This window comes from Pristis pectinata, chromosome 5, assembly GCF_009764475.1.
Source record: "Pristis pectinata isolate sPriPec2 chromosome 5, sPriPec2.1.pri, whole genome shotgun sequence".
In the NCBI taxonomy this organism is placed as follows: domain Eukaryota; kingdom Metazoa; phylum Chordata; class Chondrichthyes; order Rhinopristiformes; family Pristidae; genus Pristis; species Pristis pectinata.
The window spans coordinates 75,696,817-75,712,773 of NC_067409.1; the positions used below are offsets into that span (position 1 = coordinate 75,696,817).

The 15,957-nt window shown below is 42.4% G+C and overlaps 1 protein-coding gene across 2 annotated transcripts in view; it reads left to right on the top strand.

Annotated features, from left to right (window-relative positions):
- The window catches only part of nedd9 (neural precursor cell expressed, developmentally down-regulated 9), a 72,942-nt gene that overhangs the window by 46,824 nt on the left and 10,161 nt on the right, over nt 1-15,957 (top strand). Inside the window, exon 1 of one of the 2 annotated variants that reach the window (XM_052016692.1) lies at nt 3,978-4,043. The exons of the other annotated variant lie outside the window; for it this stretch is intronic. Coding sequence (XP_051872652.1) covers nt 4,017-4,043 — 27 coding nt within the window. The 5' untranslated portion in view covers nt 3,978-4,016. Of the gene's footprint in view, nt 1-3,977; nt 4,044-15,957 lie in introns of those variants that run through there. 2 annotated transcript variants of the gene reach the window in all.

The window sequence follows — 15,957 nt, forward strand, 5'->3', positions numbered from 1 at the left end:
ACAGAAAAGATTTATGAGGATGTAGTTGCAACTCGAGGGACTAGGTAAAAGAGAGAGCTTGGGCAGGCTAGGACTTTATTCCTTGGATTGTAGGAAACTGGGATGATCTTATAGAGATGTATAAAATCATGACGTGCATAGATAGGGTGAACACACACAGTCTTTTTCCCAGGGTTAGGGAATCAAGAGCTAAAGGGCATAGGTTTAAATGAGGGGGAAGAGATTTAACAGAAACCTGAAGTACAACTTTTTCACGCAGAGAGTGATACATATATGGAACAAGCTGCTAGAGGAAGTGGTTGAGACAGGTGCAATAACATTTTAAAAGACATTTGGACAGCTACATGGATATGAAAGGTTTAGAGGAATACGAGTCAAAGGCAGGTAAATGGGAGTAGCTTATTTGATCCTGTTGAATAGCAGAGCAAGCTTGAAGGGCTCCTGTTTCATGTATTTTTATGTTTTTGCATATTGGGAAATTGGACATCCAGGTGCTATTCACGCCAATAGGCCTGGTAATTTTCTGGTGTCAGACATGCACCTAATTCCACTGTTAACTTATTTTGGTCCTTACCAACATAAATTGCTCAAAGATGCAACCAACGACCAGTGCAGAAGAGGTTCCGTAGAAGTAGGAGCATTTTGAGCTTTTAAGCACCAGCCCCCCCTTCTGTGATCAATGCACAACAAAGTGTTGGCTGCGCATTAAGTTCAGCCCAGTCCCATCGGAAACCACAGGACCCCAAATACCATTTCAAACATCTTTTTGACTAATTTCAGAATGCTTTATGAGGGGTCTGGTTCAGGTGTTGGCATGAAATGCAAAGACTGTTTAGCATACCAGCAGTAGGCTGAAGTCAAATTTCAAGGCAGATACATCTGTATGGCACTGGTTCATAGATGAATGCCAGCCAAGATAACTCCCCTGCTGTTCTTTGAGGAGTATCGCAGAATCTTTCACACCCACCCAAGGGGATGTGTTAGCACTACAGTTTAACATCTCATCCAAAATCTAACAACTCTGATGATACAGCATTTCCAAAATACTGCACTGAAATGTCAGCCAGGATTACATCAGAACTGAGGCCTGAGGCTGCAACTTGCTGACTCTATGCCCTTCTTTGCCAAGGCTAGCTCCTGACAGTTGCCCCTTTGTGTTACCATGTCCTCACATCTATGTTATGTGCCCAACATGGACATCTACAATATGAAGCCAATTCATCCACCCTCATTACAATAATCACATTTACTTACAGGAACTGTTAAGTGCACAATAGCAACAGAATTGTGGAACAACACTTGTTTAATGCAATAATCCAAATGGTGCTATAGCAAATATTTTTTAAATCTCCACAAATTTGTTGTGAATATTTTGGAATCTTTGAGCAGAGAATGTGAGGGAGGAAGCAGAGACAACATTAGCTTCAAGGGTTCCTTCCCACAATGTGGCTACAGGGAGCTGGATTACTCTGAGAACTGGCACAGACTCAATGGGCCAAATAGACTCCTCCTATATCAGAATAAAAAAATATGAGAAATTTAGGAAATGAACAGAGAATTGGCAGTGATTGTGATATATCAAAGATAGGTCAACTAATCTCTTTACCATTCCATTATGAGTTGCATTATTGGCTGGTAGCACCCATTGAATAGAATGTAAATAAATCATCAAATAAAAAGATGGTGTATGCTAGTAATAGTCAGCAGGTCAGGCAGACTCAGTGGAAATAGAAAGAAAGTTTACTTTTCAAGTTGGTGACTGACAAGAAGTTATCAATCTAAAATGTATTTTTTTCTCTCTCCAGGGATGCTAACTGACCTGTCGAGTATTTCCAGCCTTCTTGCTGTTCTTGTCTTGGATTTGCAGCATCTACATTTCTTGGCTTTTTGAGTTCTAATCAAATAGCTGGGCAGTGACAGCAACAATGATGTATGGCAATGGGGTTTAGACATTATCCGTGTATTTGATGTCTTGAAAGCTTGTGGAAATGTATATTTCATTTAATTTTTGAGTGATGTAAAGATAAGATCAATATTCCTGGTGAGAAACTGTGGTTCAGGGAGGAAGGTGCCCAGTACTGGAGAATGATTCTCTTCCCATGCACCATTGATACATGGCTCCCTCTTGAGAGCGATATAAGTTACGAGTATTAATTCCCCTCTAGGAATTAGCTGGTCTTTGAATTTTTTTGAAAAATTGAGATTCATTTACACACTGTCCCTGGGTCACAAATGGGTTTCATTTTTACAGATGTCCATAAGTCAATTTTATCCGTTAGTCAGAAATGACACAAAAATCACTCGATGTGGCAACCATACTTCCACAGTATTGTAATGAATGGCATTAAAGTCACACAAAACTGATAAGAAAGAATAATTACCAGAAGTGGAGAGAGAGAGAGGAAACTAGTTCTGCTGTTCATAGGAACAAACATGTGTATGTACATCAGACTTTTGAATTAAATAAAATAATGGGAAATCGCTCATATGTAGGGATGTCCATAAGTCGGGTGCCAGAGATGGCCTGGATTCTGTATTGCAGTATTGCCTGATATGAAAGGATTTTTTAAAAAAAAAGTAAAGAAAAACCTTCAAAAAGTCAATTATAGGTTTGCAACACTACTAAAATTTTGTCAGAGGTAAATACTTGACAAAAATTACATGTGTGTTAAAGGCCAGTTTCTGTATCAGTAAAGCTGACTATTTCTCAGTGAAAATGGCCGTCCACCTAAGTTTCTGTCTGGTTCCTAATCTCTCCATTTACTTGGTTCAGCTTTTGAATAAAAACTGATGGAAGCTTTCAAAAGTAGAATGTATATAGAGGATTTTGAATAGTGTAATTACCATAACAAATTAATGGCTACTGACGTTATAATGACAAGGCACTAGGCTCCACACAATGTCTGGAGGCAGGAAACAATGGACAGACTTCTGGAAAAATATGAAGGGCGTATAATTATTCCAGTCATCAATCGAAGGGCTGTTACTAAACTATGTACTTCTCAACAAGTTAGGGCATTCCAGAAAAAGTGAATTTAATGGTGTGGTGTATTGCACTAATCCAATTACCTTTGTTCTTTATTCTTGTTAACACACATTAAGAATCAACATAATACAGTAGAAATGTGGTTAGATAGTGGCCAACAATTATCAACAATCACTTGCATTCTAAAAGTAATAAGATTTCATTCTATGTAGAGAATTGAAATGCACCGTTTCACATCTACAACATGAATGCAAGCATTGAAAACTTGGTGTGGATTACTTGCCCTGTCACCATAATTTAGGAATATGTTAAAATACACTGAAACCATTTAAAAAAAATTCTTGTCAGGCTGTTCAAACCCAGAAAATCCTAAGTATGATTTTGGTTTTAACTTCCTGTTTATAAGTTACCAGAACTCGAGGATGGTGCCAAAATGAGGCACACTTTACAGTTCTGGGCAGTGACTTTGCAAGTGTTGCCAGGCATCACAGTTTGTGTGTACAAAGTTCAAAAATAAGTTACACATACATGCCGTGACATAAGTTTCCCAATAACATATTACTTTTCAGTCTTGGTTTAATTAGCACATGTGCATATTTTTGTGGTCACGTTGCTTCACAACTTTAGAATCACTAATCCTTACACTTTTGTCAGATTGTGCAAGCACACATTAAGCAGTCGCGGTGAACATTTAATTCCTGGGCTCGCTGCCGGGAAATTCAGCGGCCTTGCCTGAGTAGGGCCCTTCCTCCTTGCTCTTTGCCAGGCTGAAGATCATTGGGCCAATCTGGGGCCAGGTGAGGGACCTCATAGGAGAGAGTAGTCCAAGGATGACGAGGGTTAGCAGTTGGTGGTTTTTGGCAGGGCAAAGGGTAGTTTTTGGGACTCTGACAAGGGGTGGAGTTTGGTTGGTGGAATTTGTTGTCAAACATTGGTGGAGGACTGTGAGTCAGGGCAGTAACTATGTTTGCAGGGAGGGACAGGTTGATTCAGAGATTGTTGTGAGAGGTGGAATCTGCACGTTTCTTCCATGGTCAGGATCCTGAATAAGAGCCAGGTAATTAACTTAATATATGCAAGCTAAATTTACAATGTTCACCTTGAACCTGTTCGGGAAGAGGACAAAATCAAAGTCAAGATTATTGTCATATGCACAAGTATTGGTATTGGTTTATTATTGTCACTTGTACCAAGGTACAGTGAAAAACTTGTCTTGCATACCGTTCGTACAGATCAATTCATTACACAGTGCAGATACATTGAGTTAGTACAAAGCGGATTAAGGTAGTACAGGTAAAAACAATAACAGAGTACAGGGTAAAGTGTCACAGCTACAGGGAAGTGCATTGCAGGTAGACAATAAGGTGCAAGGTCATAACGAGACAGATTGTGAGATCAAGAGTCCATCTCATTATATAAGGGAACCATTCAATAGTCTTATCACAGTGGGGTAGAAGCTGTCCTTGAGCCTGGTGGTATGTGCCCTGTAGGCTCCTGTATCTTCTGCCTGATGGGAGACGAGAGAAGAGAGAATGACCCGGGTGGGTGGGGTCTTTGATTATGTATGCATTGGTGCAATGAAAAACTTATTTGCAGCAGCATCACAGGCACATAGCATTAGATACAGAACATTCACAAGAAAAACATCAATTAAGCATAAGTTATGCACATTTTTTACAAGAATACAATTAGAACAAAATAAGCAAAGTCAATTGTAATGCAAAGTAATCATAGTGTTGCTATACCGAGGTAGTGATTAGGGTTGTGCAGGTTGGTTCAAGAATCGAATGGTTGAAGGGAAATGGTGGTGTGGGACTTCAGGCTTCTCTACCTCCTGCCCAATGGTAGCTGTGAGAAGATAGCATGGCCCAGATGGTGGGGATCCTTGATGATAGATGTTGCCTTCTTGAGGCAGCACCTCATGTAGATACACCGATGGTGGGGAGGGATGTGCCCGTGATATATTGGGCTGAGTCCACTACTTTCCACAAATTCTTGCATTCCTGTGCATTCGAATTGCCGTACCAGATCATGATACAAGCAGTCAAGATACTTTCAACAGTACATCTTTAAGTTGCACTCAGACCTTTAAGTTGCACTGAGGCAGGCTTCATGGACCTGCAAAAAATTCACAGAAGTGCATCTTCTGGCATTCTCCTTGTCTCTGGGTCGTCCATTGCCGAGACATCAGGCATGCAGAGGGCCCAGGAACAAAAATCGTAGACTTGATGCAATTCCCCTGAAGTTCCTTGCTCTGTCTTTATCCCCATCCATTCAGAGTCAAAGCAATCAGCAGAACAAGACATCCAAATAAAAGTAATGAACCATTCTCATTAAGAAACAGTGCTTTTGTTGATTTTCTTAACTAGTTTCACTAATAAGACAATGATTGATGGCACTAGTACAACATGAGACATGGAAGCTGAAATAGACCATATCAGCTCCTCTGCCAGCACTGCCATTCAATAAGATCATGGCTGACCTTCTCCCTCTGCCACTCCCCTGCACTAATCTTCCCCTTTAGTTCAGTTAACATCTAAAAATCTATCAACATCCATCTTGAATATACTCCAGTGACTGAGCCTCCATGGCTCTTTTGGTAGAGAATTCCTAAGATTCACCACCCTCTGGGTGAAGATGTTTCTTCTCACCTCAGTCCTGATTAGCTAGCTCCTTATTTTGACTCCTTGTTCCAGGCACCCCAGACAGGGGAAACATCGAGGCTGGCTCCACTCTGTCATGCCCTCTAAGAGTTTAGTGCATTTCAATGTGATCGCCTCACATTCTTCTAAACTTCAGAGTGTAGCACAGTCTGCTTAACTATTCATGCATAAACCCAACAACCTGGGATAGAGATACAGCAGGGAGACTGGCTTTGCTGCCCATCAAGTCTGCGCTGACCAGCAAGCACCCACTTAAATTATACAGTAATCTATTCTTTCCCCACATTTCCCTCCATTCCAATTCCCCCCAGATTCTACCACTCCCCTACACAAGGAGCAATTCACAGTGGCCAATTTAACCTACTAACCCGCACATCTTGGGGAAGTAGGAGGAAACCGAGAGCACCCGAAGGAAACTTGCATGGTCTTCGGGTGAACATGCAAACTCCACACAGACAGGACTCGGTCACGATTGAACCCGGGTCTCTGGAGATGTGAGGCAGTGGCTATACCAGCTGTGCCCAAGATGTAGCATCTGTGGAGAGAGTGTCAGTAGGCTTTCTCATTTTTGGCCAGTCTCTACCTGCAGCTACACCAGTCTAGTGAGCAGCGGGTTACGTGAAACATGTCAGCCAAACTCAGTCTTATCCATCCGTAATCAGTCCTTGCACTTCCTGCAGGGTTCCCTGGATGTCTATTGGCCAGGGAAGTGGTTGGATTCTGGCACACACACTGCCACCAACACCCACTGAATGTTGGTGCCTCACTCAGCAGAGAGCTGCTTTATTGAGGAGCCTATCTGATAAATATGATGTAGGTGGTACACTAATACACCGACCTACCAAGGCAATGGGCTTTGCAAACATTCTCCCATTTGTACTTGGATAACACCTTGCAATTTCTTCAAGCGGTTTTCAATCATGAAATGAAGCTACACTTGATAAATTTTCAGTTAATCCATGCAGAATAAGGACACACAAAGAGCAAGCAAGACAGCTGACTAAGTGGTGCTTTAAAGTTGAGGGAAAAGTCATCTAGTGGGACATTTCTCTGCTTTGCGCCCAGTTGCTTGTCGTTGTCCATGGTGAAAATATTGGCTCTGGTCCACAGATCCAAGCAACCTATTCCCAGAATTTGCTTTTAATTTCAAAGTTAAAGCTAGAAATGCTTAGCATCCACAGAGAGAGAAACAGAGTTAATGTCGCATATCAAAGGCCTTTCATCAAAGCTGGTGAGAGTTGGAGCTGAAATCAGTTTTTAGTTGCAGAGAGAACAGAAGGGAAGACCGAAGAAAGGGCAGAGAGCAGGAGAGACTGAGTAACCAAAGGGTGTTGGTGTCTGCTGAAAGAGGGTGGTGAAGGCTGGTGAATAATAGGAGGGAGTGGTGTCAATGGGAGGAGGCAAATGAAATTCTGGAAGGAGAGACGGAGAGAAAAGTGAATGCTGAAGCATGAGATACGAGGCTGTCTGAAATTGTTGAATTAGACGTTGAGCACTGAGTGAAGCAGTATGCCAAGTCAGAAGATGAGGTTCTGCTCCTTTAGCTTACACCAAATTTTGTTGGAACAGAACAAGAGGCCTGTGACTGAGATCAGACTGGGAGCAAGATGGGGAGGTAGAAATGTCAGATGACTGGAAGCTGCAGGGTCACCCATGTGGAGCATGTGCCTTAAAGCATCAGAGATTCTGGTCAACTGCTCCTTATGGTAGTTGATTCACATTCTAATCGCTGTATTGGTGAAAAAGTGTCCTGAATTTCTTACTGGATTTATTTGTAATTTTTAATGTACCCTTACCAAGAGAAGTTGAAGCAGCTTCCCTGCATGTCTCCAATGACCCTCACCAATGTTTTACAGCTGCACCACAGAAAGCATCCTGTCCCGATGCATCACAGCTTGGTATGGCAACTGCTCTGCCCAAGACTGCAAGAAATTGCAGAGAGTTGTGAACGCTGCCCAGTCCTTCATATCTACACTTACTGCTGCCTCGGGAAAGCAGCCAACATAATCAAGGACCCCTCCCACCCCGGTCATTCTCTCTTTTCCTCCCTCCCATTGACAAAAGCTTGAGAGCACGTACCACCAGGCACAAGGATAGCTTTTATCCTCTTGAATGGACCTCTCGTAGGCTAAATGCTGAACCCTTGATCTCCCAAAATGCTGAACCCTTGATCTCCCAATCTACCCTGTCACAGCCCTTGCACATTGTTTGTCTACCTGCACTGCATTTTCTCTGTATCTGCAACACTATATTGTGCACTCTTTTTTCTTTTTTACTACCACGATGTACTTCTGTATGGAATCATTCTGTATGGCACCCAAACAAAAACTTTACTTTGTATTTAAGCAATGATAAACCGAAACCAGTACCAATACTTCTTGCCAATCTCCAAAGCTGTCTCTCAGTTACACTTCCCTGAAGCATCTCAGCCTTTTTCTCTTGCCATTTGAAAGCCTGGCTCTGATATCAGCTTTGCAAATCTTGCACCTGCTATTGTGCTTTCACATCCCTTCTTTGAATGTGATTGCTTGCATCTACCTGCACAGACAGACAAGGTGCATAAAAACGGTCTCTGGAAATGGTGCACAAGACAGAAGTTCCAGTGCAGTCTCCACCTGTTCCCCATTGTGTCCTGTCTGCACATGTTGAAGGCTTATAGCATCTTCTGTTTCTTGTTTCAAGCAAACATCTCAATCAAACAGCAGCGTCTGTAACAATTTGGTAAACCACTCGAGTACATTGCTCTGCATAATCAGAACCGATGAAATATTTGCTGAATCTTTAATTGGCTGCATCAACCTGCAGGAGAAACCCAGAATAAGAAGTACAAGTGTTGATAGGCCGAGAGCATTTGTGTCCAGAGGATTGGATTTAACGTTACGGGCAGTAACTGCCCCATTAGAACTAACGGGTAAACGAGCATTTCGGCTACCTATAGTGGGTTGGGTTATTGCTGTATCGTTTGCTTTGCGGTGGCAGAATCAACAAAGATGGTATTTCCCAAAAGAAAACCTGAAGGAATTCCAGCTGTCTCCGCTAGAGTTATACCAGATTAAAGTCAACTGGCAGAAGATTGATAAGATAGTTGTGTGAGATGTCCTGTGCTTGGAATAGGTGGATTGGGAATACCTTTCTTTTGGTTTCTTTTCCTCAAGTATTCACTTCTCTTCAACCAGTCAGCCTCTCAACCAGATCTTGTAGCATTAACTCTTTCCAACGCACAGTCACCTGGTCATCGACCACCTGGAATAATGAGCAAGTTGTCCATCGTGGATAATTGATTGTGGTCAGGGCAGAATTCCCAAGCTTCCTCCCTGACATCACTACGGGAGCACCTACACTACACATACTGCAGTGGGTTAATAAGGAAGCACCTTATTAACCGACTGCAGTATGTGTATTGCAGGTGCTCCCACAGCTTCCTGAGGGCAATTGAGGAAAGGCAATAAGTTCTGGTTGGCCTGCTGATGATGCTCACATGCCATGTGTGAATATGAAGAAAGCTCCTCATGACAACAGACCTTTAAAAGCCATGGTTCCACTGCATATGGTTTGTGTGTTGGTGTGTCCCAATTATGTCCCTTGGTCTCCTGGAACTAAATAGCACTGCTTCATGAATCCATGGAGAAAAGTGATGTGGCACATTAAAATAAATTGCATGTTTCGGTTTTAAAGACCTTCACCCACTAGTTGTGAAAATGTTGGAATGGGTGGGGGGAGGATAACGGTTGGATACGAGATGTGAGAGGTCATGTGATGCATCCTTATGTCCAAAACCTTGTTGGCAGGCCCGTTGTTGAGTTGGTTGTGGTATCGTCCACCTAATTGTTCAAAAGCTGCAATTTTCATTTGAACATAGAACAGTACAGTACAGGAACAGGCCCCTCAGTCCATGATGATGTGCCAAACTAATTAAACTAGTAATTAAACAGCTAACTAAACTAATCCCTTCTGTCCACACAATGTCCATATCCCTCCATTCTCTGCATGTTCATGTGCCTATCTAAGAGCCTCTTAAACACCTCTATCGTATCTGCCTCCACCACCACCCTTGACAGCGCATTCCAGGCACCCACACTCTCTGTGTAAAAAAACCTGCCCCGCACATCTCCTTTGAACTTACCCCCTCTCACTTTAAATGTATTCCCTCTAGTATTAGACATTTTGACCCTGGGAAAAAGATACCAGCTGTCTACTTTATGCCTCTCATATTTTTATAAACTTCTATCAGATCTCCCCTCAGCCTCTGCCACTTCCAGTGAAAACAACCCAAGTTTGTCCAACCTCTCCTTATAGCACATGGCCTCTAATCCCGAAACGTCGACAACTCCTTTCCTCCCACCAATGCTGCTCAACCCACTGAGTTCCTCCAGCAGTTTGTTTGTTGCCCCTAGTGTGTGGGTGAGTGGTGGAGTCTGGGGTAGAAAGACTTGATGGGATTGTGGAGAGAATTAAATGGGACTAGGGTTAGGATTAGTGTAAATGGGTGTTCGATGGTCGGCATGCATTCAGTTGTCTGCTTTATGTCTGTGACTCTATTAGTGTGTTCAGAATGAATGATAGAAGATGCAAAGGTTTTTCTTGAGATAAGATAAGATATTTATTTATTAGTCACATGTACGTCGAAACACACAGTGAAATGCATCCTTTTGTGTTACTGAGAATGTGCTGGGGGCAGCCCGCAAGTATCACCACTCTTCCGGCGCCAACATAGCATGCCCACAGCTCCTAACCTGTACGTCCTTTTGGAATGTGGGAGGAAACCGGAGCACCCGGAGGAAAACCAGGCAGTCACACAGGGAGAACGTACAAACTCCTTACAGACAGCGATGGGAATTGAACCCGGTTGCTGGCACTGTAATAGTGTTATGCTAACCACTACACTACCGTGCTGACAATTTTTTGTCTTGTGGAAAGGATTAACCTGCAATTTCTCTGTAACTGTAACACCACATTCTGCATTCTGTTATTGCTTTCCCTTTGTATTACCTTGATGTACTTAAGTCTTGAAATGATCTGTATGGATGGCATTGCAAAACAAAGTTTTTCACTGTATCACAGTACAGCGACACTAAGAAACCAATTACCAGTAAGGTTGACTGTTCATCTACAACCAGTTACTCACTGGAGCTGAGAAACTGGCCCTTGTTCCTGGTCTTTCTTGGATGCCCCATCTGAACATGGTGGGAATATATCTTGCATCCTGTCCCAACTGCCAGAAAGCCTCTACATTCTCAGGGCTGGGAGCAGAATCCTGATATCACAGTTCCACTTCATTTCTGCTCTTCTGGTGCCTCAGAATGCCAATTCTCTGCACACAGAAAAATGGAAAATCTACCTTGCTTGTTCTAACACTTAAAAACATACAGCCCGGAGCAAGACTGTGACTGAAGAGGAATTAGTAAAAATTTATTCCCATCCCATAGCAGCTGCCTTTAAAGTCATTGCCCTTGGTTTAAGTTGCAGTGAACAAGTCAAGTCTTGTGAAGTAATCACTGCAGACTCCATGTGAATGTTCCTGTTTATCCACTGCCACACTTCTGACGCGGGTTTTAGCAGAGCCTGTCTCAACCAGCCTTGGCGTGTGTTTGTTTTTAAGATTTCTGCACCTCGGCTATGAATAATGCAGCTCACATGAAACCACTGGAGTGGCAGAGTGTGGATGGCTTTCAGCACGTGCCTTGCAGGTGACTAAACAAATGACCTCAGCGCCTCCACATGGGTGGTGCTTGCATCATCAATGTTCCTGCTACCAATCTCAACCTTTCCTCTCATCTACATGGCTTTGCCCTATACATTGTGACGAACAAATATTTATGATTAGGATAATGTTTAGCCCTCTAACTTTATCAAAACAACCAATCCTTCCATTAACTGCTGAATTTAGCTCTCTAACTTTAACAAGGATCACTCTCAAACATGCTGGGAATTTAGTCGTCTAGATTTCATTGGTGAAGGAGGACAAGGAAAGAGTTTTGCCATTAGTTGCAGCCCCTTCCTTGTTTATGCATAAGATGGATTCTGTACAGTGGTAACCATAAAGCTTCAGGACATGTCCATATTTCCCTATGACGTAGGAGACCATTCGGCTCATTGGATCCATGCCAGTGCACAAAGCAATCCCATTCCCCCACTAATTTTCCCTATGTCCTATTCTCCCCACATTCCAATCATCTTCTCCCAGATTCTACCACTCATGTACACGCTAGGGACAATTTACGGTGACCAATTAACCTAATAACTCTCAAGTCTTTGGGATGTGGAAAGAAACCAGAGCACCTGGAGGAAACACACGCAGTCACAGGGAGAACGTGCAAACTCCACACAGACAGCACCCGAGGTCAGGATTGAACCCAGGTGCCACCTAATGGCAGGTGTTTGAGTCCATGCAGAGGGTGGTACAGCAAGGGGAAATGGTCTTCTCTTCCAATTTAATGCTGGAGTTGTTTGTTATCTGTCACCCCGAGAAAGCTCAGGGTGCACCATGCTGATCTCCGCACCAAGTTGGAGGCAATGGTCTTGTGACTGATCCTTGTGGAACATCACTTTCTACATTGCTCCGATCCAAATAACAACAACCATTTACCCCGTTTCCCTCGTTTCCAATTTTTTTCCAATTTGGTTTCTGTCGAACTATTTGACTCCATATGCCCTAACTGTTGTTGTGAACATACCATATGGTGCCTTAACAAAGACATTTTAAAAACACACTTATTGTACTGCACCCTTTCTATTCAAACCTCGTAGTTCTCAGTTGGTGGACAGTGGCGGGAAAAGCCGGATAGAGCTTTTACATCGTGTGGTAAGCTTTCACTGGGGAAAACCAGTTTGCCAATCCAGGTTTGCAAAAGTGTTTCATTGCAGTGCAGAAATGCACCCAATACTCATTTGGTCACCAAGTCAGCTGAACGATAACTAAACCAATTCAGCAGAGGTTAGAATGCATGTGAAATTAAGGTCCCTGCATCCTTTCTGCTAAACAGCCTATAGTTTTAGACCCACAAAATGGACACTTTGCTGTTAAGTTTAGACCCCTCGATTCCTAGAGTCAAGTCACGTTTATTATCATATGTACAACTACCTGTATGCACAGGTGCAATGAAAAACTTGCAGCAGCATCACAGGCACGTAGCATTAGAGACACAACATTCACATAAACATAAATTAAACAAGAAAGAACACATTTAGAGCAAACAAAAAAGTCTATTGTAGTGCAAAGTGGTGTGTAGGTTCAGTGATTGAGACTTGAGCCTACAACCTTCTGGTTCAGAGGTTGTCACCAACCAAATAAATTTACCACATCAATGTGCCGTGCAATCTCTTTCTTTGTGCTTCTCAAGTGACTTCCTGCTTTACCATCAAGTTAGTAACTAGTGACAGGAGAATTGAGTGTATAGAAACCGAGTTTGGGTCTCTCTTGGGCAGCTGGAGAGTCAAGTTGTTGACAATACGAAGAGAAGCTTCTGCTTTTCAACTGTGCTTAAATGTGGAATGTACTCTATGCCAAAATAACCAACCCTTCCATAAACCGCAGAATTTCAGTTTGGCACTGGGGTCTGGGATTCCTGTTTTAATTTTTTTTGGAAAAACACCTGCTTCTGTCTGTAATTGGTATAGCCATAAGCTAGGGTGAAAGGTCAATAGATCTATGGCGATCTGACTGTTGTTTATGACCCTTGTCGCCCTGTCCTTTAGAAGTGTACAAAGCAATGAAGAGCGTAGAAAACTGATTTGTTTCAACAACCCATTTGAATTTTATTCTCTCTTTTTTTCCTCACCCCATTCCCACGTTCTGTGACTGCACTTTTTAATGCCAGGTGCTTACCACACTCCCCCTATGAAGTTCCTCTTGTTTGTTTTTGTGCTTTTGACATTCTTGGTGTACAAAAGTATTTATGGATCAAGAAGTACTTATTATTCTTCCTTAATTATACATCACGTGCAAATTAAAATGGAAAACTTGCAAACATTCCAATGCATTAAACCTGCCAGCTGTCTGTTATTTAACAAACCAAAAACACATTGTAAATACAGCATAGTTTCCTAATTTTTTGGTTGATTTAAATAAAAATACACTCTTTAAATCAATTCATAATGTAATTGAGTGGATCAGTGACAGTTATCAAGCAATTTGTTTTTTCTTCTTTGAAGATTGTTTTCTTACTTATTGAAGAATTCGCCGCAACTGCTTTGCTGGAAAAAGGTCCAAAATTTAGCCAAAGTGTTGTAAAAGCAGCTTAAAGGAAGCTGCCCATCTGCTAAATCAATATTGACTTTCCTGAGAAGGAGATGGCTGCTGGCAGTTCCACCCCATCACTTCAGTTTTCTCATGCTTTAGCTGAGATGACATCTCTTTCTCTATGTCTCATGTTCTCATTCTGTCTATGCATCACTTTGTTCTCATTGATATATTGTGGGAGTTTACACCCTTTATTTATGTCTCAACCTTTCTAACCCTTCCTAGGTAGGTTGTAAAAAAAACTTTCTTTTGGAATTTGCTGTTATAAACACAGGTGCATTTGGGTGCAGTGAGGCACCTTTCACTTCCCTTGCTATCCTATAGAATTTATTTTGATTTTTTTTCTTTTTTTCTTCGTCTTTTTAAATTAGGCAGAGGGGGAAATCACTAGAAGTAGGCTGACCTGCAGCAAGGTGGTTACAAGGATTTGTGGGTCTACCATCTGTTTCATGCAGATGGCACCAATGAACGGAGAAATAATTTAGTGCAGAGTGAGAAGTTTCCCCTAAACAGATGGTCGGGGCTGTATGTCAGTACTGAAAGGACTCATCACAATTTCAGTCATTTGCTCAGAAATGGAATGTCACCACACCCACATTTCCCCAAAGAAACGTGGGTGGTTTATGTGGTCTGCTGGAAGTATGATCAGCAGATGGATTCTGATAGAGAGCAGAATGTGAGCTGTTGGTAGGGGGCTGGGACTCCTGCCGGACTGTGTGAACAGATCCCAGTCCATCACGCAAACCAACGTCCCCTCCATTGACTCCGTCTACACTTCTGCTGTCTCAGGAAAGCAGCCAACATAATTAAGGACCCCTTTCACCCCAGTCATTCTCTCTCCTCCCCTCTCCTGTCAGGTAGAAGATACAAAGGCTTGAGAGCATGTACCACCAGGCTCAAGGACAGCTCCTATCCCACTGTTATCAGACTGTTGAATGGACCTCTTGTACAATAAAGATGAACTCCTGATCTCTCGATCTACCTTATCGTGGCCCTTACACTTTATTTGTCAACCTGCACTCTCTCTCTCTCGCCCCTCTCTCTCTCTCTCGCCCTCTATGCTGCCTGACTTGCTGAGTGTTTCCAGCATTTTCTGTTTTCATTTCAGATTTCCAGCATCTGGAGTTTTTTTTTGGATTTCCTCCCTCTTCATTAAAACAACCTTTGTGGCCAAGCTTTTGCCTTTTATCTTGACTTCTTTACTTGTTGATGCTCTTGTGAACTGCTTATTCGATGTTATTATATTCCTTGAAGGCGCAGAGCTGATGTTGATCTGGGTACAGAGCAAAGACTGAGCAATGGATTGTGGTAAAGGGAACAAACTGAAATATAGATTAGGGTTTAGTGTACAGCCATCAAAATATTCTGTTATTGTCAAGGAGGGTCTGTGTTTGGGAAAATTATTCCTTTGAATATTTGTCAGTTCAGAGGCATTCCCTTTTTTGGCAGCTTGTCAATTTACAACTAGCCTAAGCTGACAGGAGTTGTTATGCGTTCAGCCATTGAATCCAGATGGTGACGAACAACAACCCTGTTTCATCATTTAAGTCTGAATTCAAAGGGCTTCATGCTATTCCACTCCATTACCAACTCTTCTTAGTAGCCAGTTTAAAGTTAGTTTTTCCTAAATGGAGGTGTAATGAATGAAACTCATTTAATCAAGTAATAGGAGGGAAAATCATACAACCTAATAGTCATAGAGTCATAGTCATAGAGTCTTACAGCATGGAAACAGGCCCTTCAGCCCAACTCGTCCATGCCGACTGTGTTGCCCAGCGAGCTAGTCCCATCTGCCCGTGTTTGGCCCATAGCCCCCTAAACCTCTCCTATCCACGTACTTATCTAGATGGCTTTTAAATGTTGCTAATGTGCCCGCTTCAATCACTATTTCTGGCAGCTCATTCCAAATACGCACCACCCTTTGCGTGAGGAAGCTTCTCCTGATGCCTCTTTTAAATCTTTCACCTCTGATCTTAAACCTACACCCTCTTGTTTTTACTACCCCCTCCCTGGAAAAAAGACTGTGCTTTCACCCTGTCTATGCCCCTCATGATTTTGTATATCAGGTC